General features: G+C 36.9%; 3 protein-coding genes and 1 pseudogene across 3 annotated transcripts in view; 2 read left to right on the top strand and 2 right to left on the bottom strand.

Moving 5' to 3' along the window:
* LOC144959506 (tubulin alpha-1C chain-like) overlaps positions 1–8727 on the bottom strand; it is an 11205-nt gene extending 2478 nt beyond the window's left edge. Inside the window, exons 1-5 of the mRNA XM_078892121.1 lie at positions 8704–8727; positions 6455–6683; positions 4181–4482; positions 2897–3096; positions 372–699 (exon numbers count right to left, since the gene is read on the bottom strand). Coding sequence (XP_078748247.1) covers positions 372–699; positions 2897–3096; positions 4181–4482; positions 6455–6683; positions 8704–8727 — 1083 coding nt within the window. The remainder of the gene's footprint in view (positions 1–371; positions 700–2896; positions 3097–4180; positions 4483–6454; positions 6684–8703) is intronic.
* On the bottom strand, positions 8028–8150 carry LOC144960216 (U5 spliceosomal RNA; annotated as a pseudogene).
* Positions 8728–15267: 6540 nt separating the features above from the next.
* On the top strand, positions 15268–18882 carry LOC144959504 (uncharacterized). The gene is made up of 2 exons (XM_078892120.1): positions 15268–15513; positions 15766–18882. The coding sequence occupies exons 1-2, from the start codon at positions 15268–15270 to the stop codon at positions 18880–18882; spliced, it is 3363 nt and encodes a 1120-aa protein (XP_078748246.1).
* A 98-nt stretch (positions 18883–18980) lies between these two features.
* Positions 18981–20513, top strand: LOC144959503 (uncharacterized). Its single transcript, XM_078892119.1, has one exon. It carries the CDS (start codon positions 18981–18983, stop codon positions 20511–20513), a length of 1533 nt encoding a protein of 510 aa, XP_078748245.1.
* The last annotated feature ends 4033 nt before the right edge of the window (positions 20514–24546 follow it).

Here is a 24546-nt window from a genome sequence, read left to right as displayed (position 1 = left end):
GCTAGTTACTCCCATTAGTTGTTTATTAATTTCATAATTTTAAACCTAGTGGGGCTATGTGGTCTTGTGGTTTGACACTCGCTTTTGGATCAGAAGGTCCTGGATTCAAGCCTCGTTCGGCGCGTATAGTTGAATCCTTGGAGGAGGCTCTTTACTCATATTCTCTCAACGTACTCAGGTGTAAAATGAGTACCTGCCCTTTAACAGCGTTGTCTCTGACCGAAAAATGTGTAATATTGCTTAACAGGCGTCATGTCTCTTCTTACCTGTCAAATATTGCTGTTGGTCAGGGACCCATTGTAAAGCGCTCTGAGCACGTTTAGTAGGTATTGCGCTACATAAAAGCTCAATTGAAATTGAAAAAAACTCACATTAAAAATTTCTGGAGTTCCATCAACCCAATGTATATTTCGCTTTTTCTTTATATTAAATATAGCAGCACTGACGTCTTTGGGGTGAACGTCGCCTCTCAAAACAAGTACGCCGGCCATGTATTTTCCGTTCCTGGGATCACATGTCACCGCCTGGTTGGTTGGAGCGAGGCAGTCGTTGACGAGGTCGGCGGCGGTCAGATTTTTATGTGAATCATTGCCCGTAGGGATGACAGGTGCATAACTTGTCAGAGGGAAGTGAACTCTTGGAAAAGGTAGCAAGTTGGCCTGGAAGTCAACCATATCAACATTTAGGGTCCCATTGTATCTGAAGAAATAAATAAAAATGGCAGGGTCATTACGTGTCAGAGGGAAGTGAGCTCGTGGAAAAGGTAACAAGTTGGTTTGGAATTCTACAATATCAAAATTAAGGGCTCCATTGTATCTGAAGAAATAAATAAAACAACTTTTCAATAGGGTAGATAATTCGTGACGTCAAAGCTTTTAATCTTTTGGTTCCTAAATCGTTGCGAGTGGGCATGTAACCAGTACTTCTAAGAACAAATAAAGAATAGGCTATGTGGTCTGACACTCGGATCGGAAGCTCCTGAGTTCGAGCCTCGCTCGCTTAGCGCATAGCTGAGTCCTTGGAAAAGGCTCTTTACTCATATTCTCTCACCGTACTCAGGTGTAAAATGAGTACCTTGCCGTCAACAGAGTTGTGTCTTTGTCCGAGAATAATATCGCCCAACAGACGTAGTGTCCCGTCCTGAATGTTAAGTGTTGCTGTTGACCAGGGACCCCTTGTTAAGCGCTTTGATCACGATTAGTGGATATTGCGCTATATAAAAGCTCAATTATATATTTTTTAAAAAATCAATATCATTAAATTTGTTTTACTTTAGGTGTGAAATTCAGTTTTATGAGTTTTTTAATCATCATATTTATTTTATTATTATTTTTTTGTTGTTGGCATTTTGCTCAAGCTGACTCAAAACTGTTTAGAGCGACACGACACGTACTTATTATCAGGTCTAATAACCCAAATCGTGACAGGTTCATTGTTGTAATGGAAATACTCTTAAACCACCGCATTCTATTGCCCATTACAACAATGTTAATAATAATAATAATGATAATAGATCTTTATTGTCCATAAATATGGCAATTTATTATTTAGTTACACTTGTTATAATGTTAAACGATAACTGTAAGATTGAACAGATATTTCACTCCTACTTATTCTCTCTCTCTCTCTCTCTCTCTCTCTCTCTCTCTCTCTCTCTCTGTCTCTCCTCTCTCTCTCTCTCTTTCTTTCACACGTGCGATATACACAACATAAACATATTCATTTCGTTTTCAATTTGTTACGATTGTGGCAATTCGACACCAAAAATTATCATCATTATCTATTGGTCAGTTAATCTTACATTAAATAAATTAATCAGTTAATCAGTCAACGAATCAATCCTTGGTTTTTCTGTACCATATGAAATATTCAAAATTTTTATTGCTGATGGAACGAACGTTGATTTATACTTGTTAGTTCTACATTTAATCTGACAAAACCTTCTCCCAGATGGTAAAAGACTAAATTCATGGTATAAAATATGTTTTTTATTGTTGGTAATTAAGAATGCTTTCCTTTCTATTGCTTTTCCATGAATTCTTTCTACTCCATCAAGAGGATGGTTTATTATTTTTGATGCCTCTTTGATAGATTTTGAAATTTTTAAAGTCCTTAAATGTTTTCGGTTATCAGACCTATAAATTTGTGCACGTTGGTCGGTTTAGAGACATTTTGGCCAAGAGTTCTTTCTTAAAGTTAAAATAATATTATAAAATGGATTTCTAAGGATCAATGACGTCACTTAATTATACAGTGGTCCGAATGTTAACAAGGGCCCTTACACAATCGCCTAACAGTACAGGCATCATGTCCCGTTCTAGGTGTTTCGTGATGCTGTTTGTCAGGGATCCCTTGTAAAACGCTTCTAGCACGGTTAGTGGATATTGCCCTATATAAAAGCTCAATGTTTTGTTTTTTGTTGATGTTGTTTGGGTTTTTTTTTTGTATTTTTTTTTTTGTTTGTTGATGAAATGTTATGTAAATGGTGTAACTCGAAGCTCGAAGAAATGAATAAATATGTGAAATTGAATGTAAGCTTCAATTTAATATGTGACCCCTCGTCTCAAAACGGTATTATGTCGGGATGGACCAGATGCTAAAAAGTCAAATTATAGTTAAACTGGTCAAAAGTATGAAACGTTGGTAGCTAGCACAGTAAAATATATTTCTTCTCCTCTATAAAGCACATAAAAGTCAACTTCAGCATGATATTTCTGGCTACAAATTCTATTTTCAGCATCTTAATCCTCCCGACTTAATACCGTTTTGAGACGAGGGGTCACACGTTTCAGGTTTTCCCCTTTATCAACAAAACAGGATGAATGAAACACAACAGACAAATGAGAATGTGTCAGTGGCGTTGTTAAGATGATTCATGATGAAGGAATGTCCAAACCTGAGAGTTGAGGTGATAGAAGCAACGATTAGACCAATCAAATAATTCATGTTGGTGTAAGTTGGTTTATCGATGTCAAGGTTGTCCCTGCAGATATTGTAGATGGCTTCGTTCTCCAGCACGAATGAACAGTCCGAGTGTTCAAGAGATGCATGGGTTGCAAGGACCGCATTGTGAGGCTCCACCTCGGCAGTGGCTACCTATTATAATATTAGGAAACAAAAGGGAAAATATTAAGTTGGTATGTATGTCGTATAGTAACGCTTGCAGTTCAAAATGTGGGGATATGTGATCTTATGGTATATGACACTAGCTTTCGGATCGGAAAGTCGTGGGTTCGAGCCTCACTTAACTAACTTCTCTCAAAGTACTCAGGTGAATAATGAGTACCTAGCCGATAACATCGTTGTCTCTGTCGGGGGGAAAATGTAATATCGCCAAATAGGCGTCATGTCGCGTTCTGCATGTCACGTGTTGCTGTTGGTCAGATGTCCTTTGTAAAGCGTTTTGAGCAAGTTTAGTGGATCTTGCACTTTATAAAATCTCACTTTAATATGTTGCTGGTATGTGTTTTTGAAGGCACTTGATGAGTCTGTGATTAAAGGCTATCCACTCAGGATAAAATGAACCGGCACATGGCCAGAGAAATAGTGTTTTTACCATCAAATCTATATCACTTAACAGGCTGCATGTCTTAGTTCTATGTGTTCAGTGTGGCTGTTGACGAGCTTGTTACACATATAAAACGCTTAAAGTGCATTTAATTCCAGCTATTGAGTTATTGACAAGATCAATCTTATGGGAATAAAAGTAGCTCCGCGCATAGTTGAGTCCTTAGAAAAGGCTTTTTACTCACATTCTCTACCGTACTCAGATGTAAAATAAGTATCTGGCCATTAATAATGTTGTGTCTCTGTCCGAAAAATGGTAATATCGCCTAACAAGCGTGATGTCCCGTCCTTATTTTGTATGTTGCTGTTGTCCAGGTGTTACTAATAATAAATAAAATATTAAAATTCCCTTTATTCATCCCATGTTGGAAATTTGGCTCTAGGGTCTACTCCAAGGGAGGACTGGAATAACCCAGGCGTCAGCCGCAGTGCAGCGCCGCAAATTGAGCTAGGGCGAGGTGACTTGCTCCAATCCACACAGCGCAGCGTCGAGTAATTGAACTCTGTACCTTTTGGGTACGGAAAAAAAAGACCGTACCGCTGAGCCACGCTGTCCCCCAACTAACTGGAGGTGATGTGAAGACTGAGACCAACACAAACATGATTGACTAACCTGAGAACCAGGATATACGGCAAATTCAAACTTCAGTTTATTTCCGTATTCAGGTGACAGATGTTCTAGTAGAAGGGATGTGAACCCAGATCCCGTACCGCCACCCACGGAATGGAACGCCAAGAAACCCTGAAGGGAATTGCACTCCTCGGCCAATTTTCTGATGCGTCCAAGAACAGGTTCGATGAATTCCTTGCCAATAGCGTAGCGACCGCGTGCATAGTTCTTTGCCGCGTCCTCCTTTCCTTTGATGAACTGGTCTGGAAGAAACAGGTCCTTGTATTTGCCAGCGAGGACCTCCTCTGAAGACGTAACCATTTGTTAAAGTTTTAATTTAATCTAAAAAAAAAGATAGAAATCTCTAGAAATTTGCTGCTGATGTTTTTGATTATCAGTTCAACCCACCAAAAAGATGGAAACCAACAACATACAATTGCATGTAACCTCCCTCAAACTATATATCATAGTATGTTTAAGAGAATTAGAAATATTTATCTCCCTGGCAGTCTATATATAATGGCAAAGAACTGTGTGACGTCAATTTCATTCATTCTATACAAAAATAAGTCCTATTAATCCATTGAGAATTTGACACAGTCTATCATGGTTTTCATATGGTAAGCTAATAGTCTACCATTATCATCTCGTAATCTTTAAAAATAAATATAATACAATAAAATTCCCCTAGGGGAAATTTGTCTCTCGTATCTATTCTAAGGGAAGACTGGAATAACCCAGGCGTCAGCCGTAATGTGGTGCCGCAAATTGGTCTAGGTCGAGGTGACTTGCTCAAGGCCACCCAGTGCAGCGGGGTATTCAAACTCGGTACCTTTCATTCGGGTACGAAGCCAATACCGTACAACTGAGCCACGCTGCCCCTTCAGAAAGCAATTGTCACAGTTAACAATATTTGTGATTTTTCGTCTCTTCGGAGGTAAACAGGATGCTAAAAACGATGTTAAAGTTATAACGACCAGAAATTTGAAGATTTTAGTATTGATGCTCCTCAATAAACCACAAAAGATCTAACCAAAGACTCATATGACATCATTGACTTTAAATTGAACTTAGCATCTCAACAATCCCGGGTTTAAACCCATTGAGACGACTGGTCATATCTTTGATTGTAAATGGTTAAATGGGATAGTGCATGAAGTCGGAACTAAGATAATTCATGCATAATTTGTTGGGATTTTTTAAATTTAAAAAAGTCCATCTCGAATGTTAAAAGAGTTTTTATTTACAATGAATATTATGTTCAAGTAGACGATTGCAAAAATGTTTTCAAGAACACTTTGTTGTAGATTGATGGAGATGACGATGATGATGATAATGATGATGATGATGATGATGATGTTGATGATGATGATGACGACGAGGATGATGATGATGACGATGATGATGATGATGATGATGATGATGATGATGATGATGATGATGATGATGATGATGATGATGATGATGATGATGTTGATGATGATGATGACGACGAGGATGATGATGACGACGAGGATGATGATGATGACGATGATGATGATGAACATTCATATTATTTGTTTATACTCTCTACTAAACTCATCTTAGATAAGAATCTAAATCTAGAATTAGAAAATAAGTCATCAGCGACGATTTTTTTTGTTTTTTTTTTTTTATTATTGCAGATTTGAAAAAAAACAACCCAAATTATTATGGGGCCATTATTGCAACTGAAATACTCCCAAACCCACGCAAAATAAGATTGTTAAATCGAAGAACCTATAATTGCGTTCGTTTTCCCAGACCTGCTAATAAGTACACTTATAACCAAGCAGGCTCTCTAATGGAACCCACAGGGCAAGAGGAAACGGGGTCGTCCAAAACAGACTTGGAGGAGAAGCCTTCACCAGGATATGTGTGTCTCCAATCTTACCTGGAGCGAGGGAAATGTATGTTCAAGGACAGAAGAAGATGGAAGAATGCTGTTGAGGCCCTATGCTCCGCCAGGAGCCAAGAGGCATAATAAGTCAAGTAAGTCAATAAGTACACTTAGGGCAACACATACCGTGGCCTTCGTAAAGTTATGGCCTGATACTGACCAAAAAATGACGTCAAAATGCCAATCTTTTGCTACAAAAGAAAACAAATCGTAAGTTGAATTCAATAGTTGAACCAATGAAATGGCTTGTTTCCATGAGCTCTACTAACGACAACTCACTAATGACGTCAAACTGCCAGTCCTTTTGGATTTCAGTATCAGGCTATAACATAACGATGGCTACGCACATACACACATACCTACAATACTTGGTTCCGAATCGACGAAGACGGCACGTGGAATATGTCTTTTATCTTTAGTCTCCTCGAAGAACGAGTTGTACGGTTGCTCGGGTCCTGCAGCCTGGTCAAAGTGTGTCATATAGCCATCAGGCTGAATCCCGTGGTCCAAGCAATACAATTCCCAGCAGACATGGCCTGTTCGGACACCGGCCTGGCCGGCGTGGAGTGATATGATTTCTCTGTTTGACTATCATATTTTTAAAAAAATGGTTTATAAATATATCAGACTTGGAAATAGACACCGTATAAATTTAGACAATTTTCATTGTATATCTAGTTTACATTTGGAATAGTTGTCATTTTGAAACTAAAAAAAGACTATCTAGTTCTGTTTACCAAGTTAAGAAATTCATCGACAAATAATTGAATTAATTAAGATACGAATGTGATGAATAACATTTGACTGCTGCTGTGGTTATGGTAAGTGCGGCTATGTGGTCTTGTGGTATGACATTCACTTTCGGATCGGAAAGTCCTGGGTTCGAGTCTCGCTCGACGCATAGCAGAGGCCTTGGAAAAGGCTCTTTACTTACGTTCTTTCACCGTACTCGGGCGTAGAATAAGTACCTGGCCGTTAACAGCATTGTCTCTGTGCGAACAAAAATTGTAATATCGCCTAACAGGCGTCATGTCTCGTCCTACATGTTAAGTGTTGCTGTTGGCCAGGGACCCCTTGTAAAGCTTTTTGAGCACGTTCAATTTAAATTTTAAACGATTCTTCTCGATCTATGTTGATTTCCACAATACAGTAATATATGTATAACAATTAAAAAAGATGGGTGCCTCTTTGTAATACCCTTTATTTCACCTCAAATATAATAATGATAATAATATTAATGATAATATTAATGATAATAATAATAATAATAATAATAATAATAATAATAATAATAATAATAATAATAATATAATCATAATAATAATAATAATAATAATAATAATAATAATGATAATAATAATAATAATAATAGATCTTTTTTGGCCATAAATATGGCAATTTGGTATTTAGACACACTTGTTATAACGTTATATATAAAAAATAACATTGAACAGATATTTCACTCCTACTTATTCTCTCTCTCTCTCTCTCTCTCTCTCTCTCTCTCTCTCTCTCTCTCTCTCTCTCTCTCTCTCTTTTCCTCTCTAAACATTGCGGGTACATTAAAGTAACAGATAAAGCAGAAAGCTTACCATAATAGAATGATTCGAATTACTCACAATAACTCAATACTATGACTTAAAATTATTATTTACTTTAAATTCAAATAAATATCCTAGAGTCCTCTTCTCCGTGTAAATTATGTTGACTGTTTATTAATGGATTCAATTATGTTATACTAAGCCTCATCAAAATAAAGAGGCGAGTCACAACTATAATTTGTGACTATTCATCCCGTAAAGGTATTATACCGATGTCAGCGAAATGCTAAAAACATCAATTTTAAGCTTAGACTTTATTCAAAATTTAAGTTTAAAAAAATATGTTTATTAATGTTTATGAGTTTTGTATGTTAAAGTTTTAAAGCCTGAAATACTTAATTTTGATGATTTTCACACAACTTTCTTTACATAATTAGGCATCATTTTTGCTCCTCTCCACGGAAATCTTTAGTAAAAGGCGAAAGATTTATGCGTTGGAAATTTGGCATGATACTTTTTGTGTAATGCGTAGTTTTTTTTAGCCATATTCTCTTTTAGTGTATTAAAAAACACTTTGATTTATTGCATGACCCGGAAGTTCATTTAGGGAATTCTATAAAATGTTATCTGACTGGGTATATCTAATTTATACACTCAATTCTGGAAGGCGATACACTTTATAGATCTATATATAGATAGTTCGAAGATGACGCCACTCTGGTCTTTGTTATTGTTTTTTTGCCATCCGCGTTCATGAGTAATGCTCACTGAACTGTATTAACCTGACTATAAACGTTCATGGATAAACACCGTTTTGTGTGTTGGTCCGTTATACTTCCGGATGGAAATGTTATGAGCTTCTTTGCCAAGCGCATACTATCTATAGAGAGTAATATCCACTATCCGTACTCAATTCATTTTACAAGCGGTTCCGAGCCAACAGCAACACATGACATATAATGTAGGCCACGACATGACTGACGCCTATTAGGCGATTTTACAATAGAGAAAACGTTGTTAACGGCTTATTGACACTGCAAGTCACATTTTCTAAACCCTTAAACTACCCATGAATGTCGTTCGTATCCCATCTTTTAAAAGCTATACGGTTTTTAAAAATAGTTAAACGATTTAATGCGGCTATGTGGTCTAGTGGTATGACACTCGCTTTCGGATCGGAAAGTCCTGGGTCGAACCTCTCTCGACGCATAGTTGAGTAATTGGAAAATGTTTTTTTTACTCACATTCTCTCACCGTACTCTGGTATAAAATCAGTATCTGGCCGTTAACAGCGTTGTTTCTGTCCGAAAAAAATATAATATCGCTTAACAGGCGTCATGTCACGTCCAAAATGTTAAGTGTTGTTGTTGGCCTGAGATCCTTTGTAAATCGCATTGAGCACGTTTAGTTGTTATTGCGCTATTCAAAAGATCAATTTTTAATTTTTCTTTTTGATACAATATATGAAAATGATATGAACAGCATTCATTGTTTAATTGACAATAGTGTATTATAAGTGCCATAGTCAATATTCGTTGTTTAATTGACAATATTGTCTTATAAGTGTCATAGTCAATATTCATTGTTTAATTGACAATAGTGTCTTATAAGTGCCATAGTCAATATTCGTTGTTTAATTGACAATAGTGTCTTATAAGTGTCATAGTCAATATTCGTTGTTTAATTGACAATATTGTCTTATAAGTGTCATAGTCAATATTCGTTGTTTAATTGACAATAGTGTCTTATAAGTGTCATAGTCAATATTCATTGTTTAATTGACAATAGTGTCTTATAAGTGTCATAGTCAATATTCGTTGTTTAATTGACAATATTGTCTTATAAGTGTCATAGTCAATATTCATTGTTTAATTGACAATAGTGTCTTATAAGTGTCATAGTCAATATTCGTTGTTTAATTGACAATAGTGTCTTATAAGTGCCATAGTCAATATTCGTTGTTTAATTGACAATAGTGTCTTATAAGTGTCATAGTCAATATTCGTTGTTTAATTGACAATATTGTCTTATAAATGTCATAGTCAATATTCGTTGTTTAATTGACAATAGTGTCTTATAAGTGTCATAGTCAATATTCATTGTTTAATTGACAATAGTGTCTTATAAGTGTCATAGTCAATATTCGTTGTTTAATTGACAATAGTGTCTTATAAGTGTCATAGTCAATATTCGTTGTTTAATTGACAATATTGTTTTATAAGTGTCATAGTCAATATTCGTTGTTTAATTGACAATAGTGTCTTATAAGTGTCATAGTCAATATTCGTTGTTTAATTGACAATATTGTCTTATAAGTGTCATAGTCAATATTCGTTGTTTAATTGACAATATTGTCTTATAAGTGTCATAGTCAATATTCGTTGTTTAATTGACAATAGTGTCTTATAAGTGTCATAGTCAATATTCATTGTTTAATTGACAATAGTGTATTATAAGTGCCATAGTCAATATTCGTTGTTTAATTATTTCTATTTCCATTCATTTGACATATTATCTATTCAACTTTACACACATATGACAGTTTCAAATATAATTGACATATTATCTATTCAACTTTACACACATATGACAGTTTCAAATATAATTGACATATTAATGCAATAATAACTAATTTCATGTTCTAAAATAAAATTGAGCTTTTATATAGCGCAATATCCACTAAAGGTGCTCAAAGCGCTTTAAAAGGCGCCCCTGGCCAACAGCAACACTAACCATGTAGGACTGATCATGACGCCTGTTAGGCGATATTACATTATTTTTCGGACAGAGACAACGCTTGTAAAGCCAGGTACTCACTTTACACTTGAGGACGGTGAGATAATGCGAGTAAAGAGCGTTTTCCAAGGACTAAACTATGCGCCGAGCGAGACTCGAACCCAGAACTTTCCAATCAAAGCGAGTGTCTTACCACTAGACCACATAGCCGCATGTTATATTATTATTATTATTATTATTATTATTATTATTATTATTATTATTATTATTATTATTATTATTATTATTATTATTATTATTATTATCATTATTATTATTATTATTATTATTATTATTATTATTATTATTATTATTATTATTATTATTATTATTATTATTATTATTGTACGGGAGACCATCCAAGCTAAGTGATCCTGTAGTCTTCTAAACAAGAAGAAATAGTTTAAAAAAACGACGCACAATTCATCACCGCTACATTTCTCTATCTATCTATCTAGGAAGTCAAACAAGATATTATTTGTGCGACCTTTAAATTCTGTTACGTCCGCGTTACGCAACAAAACTCTGCATCTGGAGATGATTTAGTGGACGACACCCACCAAGCGAATGGAGTTGGACGACGAAGATACATCTGCTATCTTGAAGGCATTCCGATTTTTTTAGATAGATTTTTTCGTTTTTATTTTTTTTTAATTTTTCACTTTTTTAACCGAAAAGATTTGCTTTTTTTCGGATTAAAAAAGAAATTTTGGCTTAATTTTTACTTTATTATTTTTTGTCAAAATTTTTTCTCTTTTTTTAACCGAAAAATTTTGCTTTTTTCGGATTAAGAAAGAAACTTTTGGCTTATTTATTTTCTTTTTTTTTTTTTCTTTTTTTTTTTCTTTCTTTTTTTTTTTACTTTTTTCTTTTTTTTAGCCATCTGGCCCTGAGGGACGGTCGGCCAATTCTCTTCCTTAATAATAAATATGTTGATGATATGAAGATAATAATAATAATAATAATAATAATAATAATAATAATAATGATAGATATAATAATAATAATGATAGATATAATAATAATAATAATAATAATAATAATAATAATAATAATAATAATAATAATAATAATAATAATAATAATAATAATATTAATAATAATAATAATAATAATAATAATAATAATAATAATAATAATAATAATAATAATAATAATAATAATAATAATAATAATAATATATATTTTTTTTGTATAGCCTTACCCCCCCCCCCCCCCCCCCCCCCGTATCTCAACAAACTCAAAGCGATTGAACGAATTACGTTTTATAGTTTTGCAGGTCTGACAACCTAAATTGTTAAAGGGCTCATCAATGATGGAATGAAAATATTCTCAAACCAGCGAAAAATAATATTGTCGTCCATACCAACATTGTTAAATCAAGCCCATAATCCATCATCATCATCATCATCATCATCATCATCATCATCATCATCATCATCATCATCATCATCAGTGCTCTTTTCAGCCTCGGTCAGGGTACAGATAGTTTGCGCTTGGCTAATAAGCTCATAACATTGCCATCCGGAAGTATAACGGACCAACACACAAAACTGTGTGTATCCATGAACGTTTATAGTCAGGTTAATACAGTTCAGTGAGTATGACTCATAAACGCGGATGGCAAAAAACAATAACAACGACCTGAGTGACGTCATCTTCGAACTACCTATAGATAGAATGAAGATGACGTCACTCAAGCCTTTGTTATTATATATATATATATACAGAATTATGTATGTATATTGCCGTTCCAGTCCGTCAGGATGAAAACCGAGGCAGGATCTTGTAAACAATCCATTGTATTATTTTACATGTAATTATAACTATCTCGATCACAAATAAATGTTGTTATCCACTTCGTCAATCTTGGCAAAATTGTAAATTGTCGGAGAGAACCCAGTGTTGAAAAGTGTATTTAAACTTAAACATAAACTTTTATATATTTATTTCGATGCTGTACGCTTGGCTAAGAAACTCACAACATTGCCATCCGGATGTATAACGGACCAACAGACAAAACTGTGTGTCATCTTGAACGTTTATAGTCTGGTTGATATAGTTTAGTGAGTATTACTCATAAACGTGAATGGCAAAAGAAAAAAAAAACATTAACAAAGACCAGAGTGACGTCAACTTTGTTCTATCTAAAGATAAATATCCACTAAACGTGCTCAAAGAGCTTTCCATACAAGGGGCCCCCAGCCAACAGCAACACATAACATGTAGGACATTTCATGACGCCCCTTGTGCCATATTTCAATTTTGTTTTACGACAAAGACAACAATGTGTACGGCCAGGTACTCATTTTACACCTAAGTAAGTTGAGAACATGTCAATAAGTTCAAAGATTATTCAATCTTAGGCTTTCGCCAATAAAATAAGAAGCCCTTTACAAGAAGCCTTTCCAAGAATTCATTTACGCAACGCTCAGAGCGGTACTTGTGCGGCTATGTGGTCTAGTGGTATGACACTCGCTTTCTGATCTGAAGGTCCTGGGTTTGAGCCTCGCTCGGCGCATAGTTGAGGCCTTGGAAAAGACTCTTTACTCACATTCTCTCACCGTACTAAGGTGTAAAATAAGTACCTGGCCCTTAACAGCGTTGTCTTTGTCCGAAAAATTGTAATATCGCCTAACAGGCGCCATGTCTCGTCCTACATGTTATGTGTTGCTGTTGACCAGGGACACCTTGTAAAGCGCTTTGAGCACGTTAAGTGGATATTGCGCTATATAAAAGCTCAATTTTTTAAATATTTTTTTTACTCGATTCCTAAAGTTATTAAAACTAGTCGAATAAACATTGATGTTGTTTATTTTTGATTCGAAAATTTAAAATGAAGTATATTTTATCACTGAAATCAACAGCTGATCGTGAACTGAAAACTCATAGCTACCTTCAGCGCTTGCCTATCACTCGGACTTAACAGTTTACAGATCCTGAGCATTACTCACAACCTCAACACAATTAACCAGTAGATTTTTGACCAATCAAAACATGGAATTTGTGACACATCTTCACACGTGCTCGGACAAACATAGTTGGTTGTTTATAAACAATAACGTGAACGAATTCTACCTCCATCTGATCGTTGTTATTGTTTTTATATTGACAAATGGGTGATTAGTTATCACACGCTTTTCTCGATCATATTAAAAACGGTTACGTTTACACGTAGTTTTCTGTGCTGATTCTACTATCAAGCGGTAGAACAGTGGGTATTTTACTTAACACATACCATCGATAGTAAAACCTGTGTTATTTACTGTGTCTACCAATCACTGCCATTGTTTACATGATGACGATTGTCCGAGAGGCGTGGTTATCTACCGGTTAATTTTGATCATGATAGAAAAATGCATCGTGTCGTCAGGTTTTGCGATGCAATTGGATTAAATAGTCTGATGTCACATCGCCCAGCAATGGCGAGCAGCTTGGTTCTAAACAAAGAAAATCGGTACTGTTTATTCTTCATGCTGGCTAGAACTTTTCATATGTCATGTGATCAGAATATATAAAAGTCAAAACATTATCAGAATTATAATGATTGTCTCCTCTGGATACGCTTTTATGCTCGTCGGGGAAGTATTTTATAAGGTGCGTCCGCCATTGTTCCGATTGTTTAGGTGCAGTAACTAAGTAACTATACGTCATTACGAGGAAAGTGACGTCACGACTGTTGAAGCCTATTGTGGTTTAGTGGACATATACAGGTACACACCCCACACTCGTGCTGGCTATATATAAATTCACACCCAACCACTCACACGCCCAATTGACTCTTGAATAGACATCATCAATCAATTAGAAATTGGATTCTGAAGTTTAAATGAGCTGAAAAGTAAATTAAAAAGAAAAATTTTGATTTCTGACAATTTAAGACATTACAGGCAAAATTCATCACACATCACGTTACAAAATAATATGCTCCATTACGTAAAGTCTGTTTGTTTTGTTGTTTTTTTTTAAATAGGGTTTTACGGTACTTGTGCCACTTATAGATAGTATGCAGATGACGTCACTCAGGCCTTTGTTATTGTTTTTGCCATCCGCGTTTGTGAGTTGTTCTCACTAAAGTGTATTAACCAGATTATAACCGTTCATGGTTACACAGAGTTTGTGTGTTGGTCCGTTATACTTCCGGATGGCAATGTTGTGAACTCATTGGCCAAGCGCATTCTATCTATAGATCATTTCAGCGCTAGTAAAAAATGGAAGAGAATGAAATAGTAAAAAAATGTTATTAAGTGAATGCATTATCTACCAAATTCAGTCCCTTAGTTTGTGGACAAAGAAAAATGACAACGATCTCTTTACACGAAACTGGTATCTCGGTGTTAAGGCTTGTTTGTTTTTTTAAAATGATTTCTGTGATTTTGTGAGTTTTGTTCACTCTTGTAAATCATCGAGGTCTAAAAAAGTGTTTACATGTGTGATGTCCTTTTAAAAGTATTCAATGTGTTGGACATAAAGGACAGAATATGTGATTCTCCCCATTCTCCTAATATAGATAGTTCGAAGATGACGTCACTCAGGTCTTTGTTATTGTTTTTTGCCATCCGCGTTTATGAGTAATGCTCACTGTTGAGAAAAAAGTAGTGCCGGAATCGGTGACAGTGCTGGCCGGACAGTGAGGCGGAGAGAGGCGACTGAATAGTCGAAAGGGACAGAGCTGTCCATCGTTCTTCTTGTTCAAAATAAAGTTTTTCTTATTCTCATTGGAGGTCTCTTGTCGAATTTGTGTAGTTATGGAAATTTCTATCTATCTGTAAATATTCAGAACATTCTGGTGCCGAAACCCGGGAGACTTTAGATGGATTATTGTTTATAAACTTTTGTGAGATAGAGATTTCAAGATGTCGACTTTTGCCCGAGAAACTTTAATAAAGAAACGTGCAGCCAAGAGAGGCTGGCTAACGAGAGCTGTGGATCGATTATCAGTTATAATTAACAAAAGTGATGTTTCTAGAGAGGAAATCGAGGTTGGACTGAACGATGTAAGTAAACGTTTGGATCAGTTAAACGAAATTCAAGACAATTTAGAATTACTTTTAGAGGCGTCAGAATTGACTACGAACATTGACGAAGCGGAAGAATACATCGTGCGTGCTAATGAAACAACCGCGCAAGCCAATCGCAAATGGAACCAGCTTTGCCAAATGCCGGTTCAGGGCCCAACACCTGCACAACTTACTACAGTCGGATCCCATTATACCGCGTCACCCCAACTGCCGAAAATTGAGATAACGAAATTTAACGGAGATTTTTCCGAGTGACCATCATTTGAAGACAAATTTTCAGCTCTTATTGATAAAACCAACTTACCGGACATTTCGAAATTTAGCTATTTGCAGAGTTTCTTGACTGGAGAGGCAAAAGCTGCCATTCAAGGACTTTCTTTAACATCAGAAAATTATTCAGTTGCTTTGGATATTTTGAAAGATCGTTTTGGTCGAAAAGAAAGAATTATTTTTGGACACGTGCAAAATTTGTTAAATGTAGAGTTTCCAAACACGCGAAACACGAAAGCATTGTGGTCGGTGTTCAATCAACTACAAGTGAACATTAGAAGTCTGAAAAACTTGGATGTAGATGGCAGTAAATTTGGTTTGGTTCTAACTCCTATCATCGTGAGCCGGTTGCCGTCGGATATTCGACTCATGTGGGCCAGACAGAGCCTCAGGAAGGAAGCGGACCTTGACTTCTTAATGGATATTTTGCAATGCGAGATTGAAAATCGGGAACGCTCTTACAGCTTCAATCCTGAACAACGTGAGCGGCGTGAACAACGACAACCAACGAATCGTCATCATGGATCCTCGTCAACGGTGTCTGCCTTTACGTCTACTATGAGTGATGACAGCGGGCGTTGTTTGTTTTGCTCTGGTAAACACCCAACGGAAAAGTGTCGGACAATTAATTCGATGAAACAAGAGGATGTTTTGATTAAGAGTAAGGACAACAAGTTGTGTTTTGTTTGTTTTAAGAAAGGACATATTGCTAAAAAATGCTATTCTCATTGTAAATCATGTGGTCAAAAACACAATGCTTTCTTCTGTAAGAAAGAAGACACAAAAAAGATGGATGTTGATGTTAACTCCGAATCCACCAATGTTAGTTTTTGTAGAAGTAAACTTACAAACGAGAGCACTGTGTTACAAACCATGAAAGTGTCTGTAAATGGAAATCAATTTACAGCTTTGCTGGACAGTGGTGCTGACAGAAGCTTCATCTCCACTAAAGCTGTCAAATTGATCCATCCAACCTTGTATGGTCGTGAGAAATTGAATGTGTCTGCTTTTGAGGCTAAGAAGCCATCTGGTAATTCCACAAAGAATGTTTATGATGTTAGCTTTGACTTACCAGATAGAAGTAAGACTTCCATGTTTTTGATTGAGGTGAACACAATCTGTGCCCCCATGTATAGGCCTGCTATACCTGTTAGTGTTATGACAGAATTTACCGCATGCAACTTTTCTGAGAATTTGCAGAGTGATGGTGATGTCACTATTGACTTCTTGTTTGGACAAGATTATTATTGGAAGATAGTCAGAGCAGGAATCAGTGTAAGTGGGCCCTCTGGATTGGTCGCTCAAAAGACCATTTTTGACACATGGGTTCTCTCAGGGACTTATGTGAGTTCAAACACTCAGACAAGGGATTCGAACCCCACGCAACTATTATGTTTAACAGATATCCCTCATTCAGACTTTAGAAAAATGTGGGATTTAAGTTACCTCGAATGTTGTCACGAGGCCAAACCAGAAATTAAGTCAAAAGTCATGACTGAATTTTCAGAGAGCATTAAGCACAATGGGCAAAGGTACGAAGTGGCCTTGCCCTGGGTCGAAACAAAGAAACAGTCTTTACAGACAAATGAAGAGCAAGCCCGAATAAGGCTTGAAAGGTTAGACAAAAAGTTGTCTAAAGATCAAGTATTAAAAGAGGGGTACAATGAGGTATTCCATAAGATGGAGGCAGAGGGCATAATAGAAGAAATAAAAGACGAGGAAGAGGTGACAAATGTCAACGTGAAGTTTTATCTTCCACACCGACCTGTGGTGAAGATGTCTTGTGTGTCTACCAAGATACGTCCCGTTTTTCATGCGTCTGCTTCCGGTCCGAATGCAGTCTCTCTAAATGACTGCATGCATACAGGCCCAAACCTGTTGCCGTTGTTAAGTAATGTACTCATGCGTTTCAGGAGGTACAAAATAGCGTTAAGTGCAGACATTGAAAAGGCGTTTCTCCAGATCTTGGTGAAACCTGAAGATCGAGATGCCCATCGTTTCCTCTGGAAAGTTGGTGACAAAAGTCGCGTTATGCGCATAGTCCGCGTACCGTTCGGTAATAAGGCCAGTCCGTTTTTGCTAAATGCAACGATCCGACATCATTTGTCCAAGTATCCAGAATCAAATACAAAACAAGAACTGTCAGATAACATGTATGTGGATGATTGGTTATCGGGTGGTGACACCACCGAAGAGGTTCTGAGTCTGAAATCAGAAGCCATGAAGATCATGTCTGAAGCTGGCATGAATTTGTGTAAATGGTCGTCTAATAGTTCCGACATTGCTGAAAATTGTGAAAGACAATTTAAGGATAAGACCATCGAGGTCGAGTCAGTTAAGGTCCTTGGAATGCATTGGAATCCAAGGGAAGATTCAATTACCTTTGATAGTGAGGTAGTCGCGTCCGATTTGATAGTGACTAAGAGGTTAGTGCTCAGTTGCATTGCCAGGATCTTTGACCCTCTTGGGTTAATATCTCCGTTTATCATTACTGTGAAAATTTTGTTCCAGGATCTCTGGAAACTGGGAGTTTCGTGGGATGAAGAGGTCTCCGAGGCTATGTGTCATGCATTCCGTTCTTGGCTCAAAGGTGTAACGGAGTTGAAGAAGTTGTCCATTCCAATGTGTTATGTTGCAGTATCTTGGGGGGATAAACAAAGAGTTGAATTGCACTGTTTCTGTGACAGTTCCATGCAAGCTTATGGCGCGGTCATATATCTAAGAGTTCTGGAGTCAGATAGTTCAGTGTCCGTGTCCTTGGTACTATCGAAGGCTAGAGTTTGCCCGTTGAAACCCGTTACGTTGCCTAGGCTGGAGTTGTTGGGGGCAGTTGTAGGGTCTAAGCTGCTTCGCTCTGTTATCAACTCACTGTATTTACCTGATAATGTCAAGTATTTCTGCTGGACAGACTCCTTGGTTACGTTGCAATGGATAAGAAGTGACCCAACTAGGTGGAAACCATTTGTTTGCAATCGGGTGGCTCAGATTCAGGAAGTCACGGAACCAGTGGCGTGGAACCATTGTCGTGGTAAAGAAAATCCCGCTGATTGTCTTACCAGGGGTTTAATTGCAAAGGAGTTGACGGCCAACCCATTGTGGTATAGAGGTCCTCCTTGGTTGAGGAATTTACGGGCGATACGAATGTCTCAGAATGTGCACCTAATGAAGAAGCGCTGGTAGAAGAGAAGGGGGCTTCTGAAGTCAATACTTGCCTTGTTGATGTTGAATCAGTGTTAGACTCAAAACGGTGGGGAGAATACACTAAGGCTGTTAGAGTTATGGCATGGGTCTTGCGCTTTATGAACAATGCTACCAAAAGAAAAGTGAGTAAAGATAAGAATTTCTCTTTTGAAGAGTTAGATGCCGCCAATACTAAGCTCTTGTTGCACATCCAAGCCGTTCATTTCTCAGACGAAATCAATTGCCTATTGAAGAAGGAAAAGTTGAAGAAAGGCTCGGTGCTGTACAAAATGAATCCGTTTCTAGATGACTCAGGGCTTGTTAGAATGAAGTGTCGTTTGGAGTTTTCTGAGTTAAGTCATGATGAGAAGTATCCGATTATTCTGCCGAAATGCCATTTGACTTTGTTGCTTGTCCGCCGAGAACACGTTAGTTTGAAACATGCAGGTGTGTCACAAATGATGGAATCTCTTCGTAACAGATATTGGATCATAGGTTTGAGGTCTCAAGCTAAAAGGGTTAAACGTTATTGTGTGCGGTGTCAACGCTTTGATTCTGTAGAATGCAGTCAAGCCATGGCTCCACTTCCTGCCGAACGCTTGAAACGATCAGATGTTTTCAGCATTTGTGGTTTGGATTTCGCTGGTCCGCTTTACGCGTCGGATGCAGTTGGAAAGAAGTTCTATATTTTGCTCTTCACTTGTTGTGTGGTTAGGGCTGTCCATCTCGAACTATGTGAAAGCTTATCCTTGGGGGATTTCATGTTGGCCTATAAGAGGTTTGTTGCAAGGCGCGGTCAACCAACAAAGATTTTGTCAGACAACGCAAAGACATTCCAAGCAGCTCAGAGACTTATTGCTGATAGTTCAACCGGTGACACCGTGAAGTGGTCATTTAATGCTCCCAGAGCTCCGTGGAGGAGTGGAATTTGGGAAAGGCTCGTTAGATCTGTAAAACAGTCACTGAAGAAAACTCTTGGGAATAGGGTATTGAAAAGAAGTGAACTTGAAACGGCACTGGTCGAGGTTGAGTCCGTGATTAAAAGTCGTCCGCTTACGTATGTTTCTGATGACCCGCAGTGTCAAGAGGTGCTTACTCCGTCACATTTTCTGTTGGGTCGGTCTGATGGTCATAAACCCGTTGTCGGTGGTAAGGCACGTTCGCTTTCCAACATTTCATTGCGAGATGGTCATTTACAAATCAGCAGGCAATTAGACAAGTTTTGGGAGTTCTGGTATAAGGAATATATCCGTAATCTTCCACTTGTTAAATCTTCACCCAAAAGTTCACCAATAAGAGAAAATTCATTGGTCTTAATCAGAGAAGATAACTGTCCTAGGCTGCATTGGCCTATGGCTCGTGTAATTCGCTTGTTGCCCGGGCGCGATGGTTTGGTAAGAACCATAGAGTTGAAAACTGCTAAGGGAATTCTTGTAAGACCAATACAAAGAGTACATGTTTATGAATTGGATGATGATAATGAAAGTGATTACGTCTTAAAAGAGAGTAATCAGGCTAAATCAGATGAAGATCAATCTGTCAATGAAGGTTTACCAACATTTAGTAATAGGAGACTAAGTGTCACTAAGAGAGGTCGTATTGTAAAACCACCGAATCGTTTAGATCTATAATCCTGATAGTGGTCGAGGCATTGCTGCATGATTTTTGGCTTCTCCCGTGAGCGTGCAGTAATGCGTCGCCTACTGTATATGAAACAGGAATAAAATGCTTTGTTTGAAACATTGATGATTTAATGCTATCATTTGTGTTGTTTTCATAATATTGACATTATGTATTGTTTGAATTAATGTAACGCAAACCTATTATCAATGTATTTCGTTTTTTTAAAGTGAACTTGTTTAATCGGAGTTTACTGTACTTGAACTTTTCCACCCTTTTACTTATACTCGTTCAGGGCACATTGAAATTAATGTCCATTGTTTACCTTTTACCCCTCACTTTTGTTTGGCTCTTCACCCTCTCCCATGATTTACCCATTGTATTAAGATAAGAGAAGGGAGGGTATGGGCTAGTTGTTTTTAACAACAAGAGATGAAGTGAGTTGTTTTTGTTTGGAGGCGCCGTTCATACGGCGTGTGAGCGAAGGTCACGGTGTGAGTGAGAGGGGTGTAAATGATACTGTCAAAGTTCAGTCAGGTGTCCGTTGAAAAAAAGAGGGGATACCTTTGCTTTGCCTTTCTTTACCTGTTCTTTATATTATTACTCGTACCACACGTCTAGATTCCCTTTTTTTTACATTGCACTTGAATATTTTTCCTTCTCCTTTTTTTTTATTTGCCGTTGGTGGAGATAACCAGTCCAGTAGGTTAATGCAAACTGGTGTTAAGCAGTTAGGCTTTGTACTTGAAGTGTCTTTATTTTAAAGATTTCTTATCTCTTGCCTATCTTTATTTGTATTAATGTAAACGTCCATTGACTTTGAATGAAAACAATAACATGCTAATGATTGTTATCATGGTGTTATGTTAAATCTTGAATGTGAATCTTGATTTCACGCCATTTTGTTTTTAAATTCTATTTTTAGATATTTTTTTTGGATACTTTTCCTTTAACTTTATACTTTCATCTGTTTGATTGAAGTTTAATGTAATTAAGTACTTCAAGGTGGGGAGTTAATGTTGAGAAAAAGTAATGCCGGAATCGGGGACAGTGCTGGCCGGACAGAGAGGCGAGAGAGAGGCGACTGAGTAGTCGAAAGGGACAGAGCTGTCCATCGTTCTTCTTGTTCAAAATAAAGTTTTTCTTATTCTCATTGGATGTCTCTTGTCGAATTTGTGTAGTTATGGAAATTTCTATCTATCTGTAAATATTCAGAACACTCACTGAACTGTATTAACCTTACTATAAACGTTCATGGATACACATAGTTTTGTGTGTTGGTCCGTTATACTTCCGGATGGCAATGTTATGAGATTCTTAGCCAAGCGCATCCTACCTATAGATAGTATGCAGATGACGTCACTCAGGCCTTTGTTATTGTTTTTGCCATCCGCGTTTGTGAGTTGTTCTCACTAATCTGTATTCACCAGACTATAAAAGTTCATGGTTACACAGAGTTTGTGTGTTGGTCCGTTATACTTCCGGATGGCAATGTTGTGAACTCCTTGGCCAAGCGCATCCTACCTATATGTTAGCACACATATTAGCAGACATATTATGTAGATTCCAAAAGCACACTATCAGTCCACTGAGTTTGATATAACCTGAAACTTTGAACCAGACACAAGCACAGGTTTCCACTAAGAGGGATATAATCAAAACTTTACAAAGTAATTTATATTTAAAACAAACAAAAATGTAACAGTACATGCAAAAAAATATCATCTTCAAAAATTAAAGCCTTATATTTGACCGTTTCCCTCCCAGCCAAGACTCGGTCAAGACTAGGCCAAAACCAAGACAAAGACAGAAAGCAACTGGAAAAACAGATATTATAAGAGGGGATAGAAGACACAGCGTGACCTCCTGTTGCCCATCATGGGAGGTCAAAGACCACACCCAGAAATCAAGTTTCATTCGGTGATCAGACCTCAAACAATGTTCACGTAGTTTCCCAAAATGAATTGGATTCAATAGTCTGATGTCACGTCGTCCAGCAACGGGGAGTAGCGTGGTTCTAAACAAAGAAAATCGGTACTTTTTATTCTTCATGCTGGCTAGAACTTTTCACATGACATGTGAACAGAATGTATAAAAGTCAAAAAACAGTATCATATTTATAAGGATTTTCTCCTCTGGATACACTTTTATGCTCGTCGGAGAAATATTTCACGAGGGCGTCCGCCATTGTTCCGATAGTTTAGAGCCAGTTAGTAACTAACTATGCGTCATAACAAGGGAAGTGACGTCATGACTGTTGAAATCTATTACTGGCATGTTGTCTTTTTTTTTTTAGTCTTTGTTTCATTGTTTTGGATTTTTTTTTGTTCTTTTCGTTTGTTGTTTTTAGTTTTTGTTGTTTGTTTTTTTTTTTGTTTGTTTATGTATGCGGCTATGTGGTCATGTGGTATGGCACTCGCCTTCGGATTGGAAGGTCCTGGGCTCGAGCCTCGCTTGGCTCATAGTTGAGTCCGTGGAAAAGGCTCTTTACTCACATTTATCTCTCACCGTACTCAGGTGTAAAATGAGTACCTGGCCGTTAACAGCGTTGTCTCTGTCAAAATACAAAAATGTAATATCACCTAATAAGCGTCATGTCTCGTTCTATATGTTACGTGTTGCTGTTGATCAAGGACCGACCTTGAGCACGTTTAGTGGATAGTGGCGCCATAGAAATGCTCTAGTCATTTATGTTTTATTTTGAAATATTTCCATTTCATTACTTTTATGTTTGTTGTTGTTTTTTTTTTCCTGCTTATATTTATTCTGATGAATTACTGCATTCACGCTAATATGCAGGTGATTCGCCTTCTGTTGTTTTTTTTTTTATTAACCCTCTCCTCACCACCCATAGGAAAATCGTCACATTCGTTACGATGCAACCAACAGTTTTCTCATTTTGATATCCTTTGTACATTACAAATTATTAAGAAAATATTTTGTTCTAGTGATAAAAATTTGACATTGGACAATATTAGGTATGGAATGTACTTGTTCCTTTTCTGTTTGAGTGGAAAAGAAAATATTTTTGTATTGGGTGGGTGTGAAGTTTCAGGGAAAATTATGCAAATGGCTGGTAAGGAGAGAGTTAAAATGTTTACGGTGTTTTAATCTCCAGGTCTTTTGATCACTGTCACATGTTTTGAGTTCACGGATGTCATTGGCACCCCTTCATTCTGATTGGTGGTTTACATCACGATGTTTATCATTTACACAGCATACTTTATCTAAAACATACAATACGCAGGTGATCATCACATGATTGTTATGTCAACCGTCATAATGGTTATCATATTCATCTTTATCTTCTTCATCATTATCACCGTGTTCATCAATATCATCATTATTGTCATCATCATCGCCATCATTAAGTTCATCATCATCATCCTCATCATCACCATCATCATCATCATCATCATCATCATCATCATCATCGCTTAACGACCAACATCATCACCACCACCTGTTTTTACTACCGTTGTTCTTGTTCAATTTTCAACATCTTAACCAACCCGACTTAATACCCTTTTGAGTTGAATGGTCACATATTTAATGTTAGTTTTCTAGATATAATCAAAAGGATATAACGTTAAATAAATTACCATTGCCAAGTTCCCAAATTTATTCAATGATAAATAAGATAAAATATATTTAAAAAAAAAATCTTTTCAAATTGCCAGTCGTCTCGGATAACAATATAACATTGTGTCTATCTACATTATCAAGACATGTATTGAGATGTTCATCTTTTTTTCATCGCTTATCATTCGCTTTATGTAAAATGATCATTCGATTATATTAGCACCAAATGTATAAACACGGAATTATCTGATCTACTTGGAATGAATAATGAAGGTCTAGTTTCAAATTCAAATATTTTGAATCACGTGATATAGATAACGTCACTCAGGTCTTTGTTATTGTTTTTTGCCATCCGCGTTTATGAGTAATGATCACTGAACTGTATTAATCCGACTATAAACGTTCATTGATACACACGGTTTTGTGTGTTGGTCCGTTATACTTCCGGATGGCAATGTTATG

Source organism: Berghia stephanieae, chromosome 14 (assembly GCF_034508935.2).
Source record: "Berghia stephanieae isolate SIO BIC M18660-M18661 chromosome 14, UCSD_Bste_1.3, whole genome shotgun sequence".
NCBI lineage: Eukaryota > Metazoa > Mollusca > Gastropoda > Nudibranchia > Aeolidiidae > Berghia > Berghia stephanieae.
Note: the sequence above shows the minus strand (reverse complement) of the source record. Positions and strands in the feature narration are given on the sequence as shown.

What these genes read in the sequence shown, in the direction of transcription:
- LOC144959504 (XM_078892120.1), top strand. Translation starts at nt 15,268, where the DNA reads ATGTCGACTTTTGCCCGAGAAACTTTAATAAAGAAACGTGCAGCCAAG. An exon ending in ACGAAGCGGAAGAATACATC is followed by an intron (nt 15,514 to 15,765) that starts GTGCGTGCTAAT and finishes AGCTATTTGCAG; the next exon opens with AGTTTCTTGACTGGAGAGGC.
- LOC144959503 (XM_078892119.1), top strand. Translation starts at nt 18,981, where the DNA reads ATGGCATGGGTCTTGCGCTTTATGAACAATGCTACCAAAAGAAAAGTG.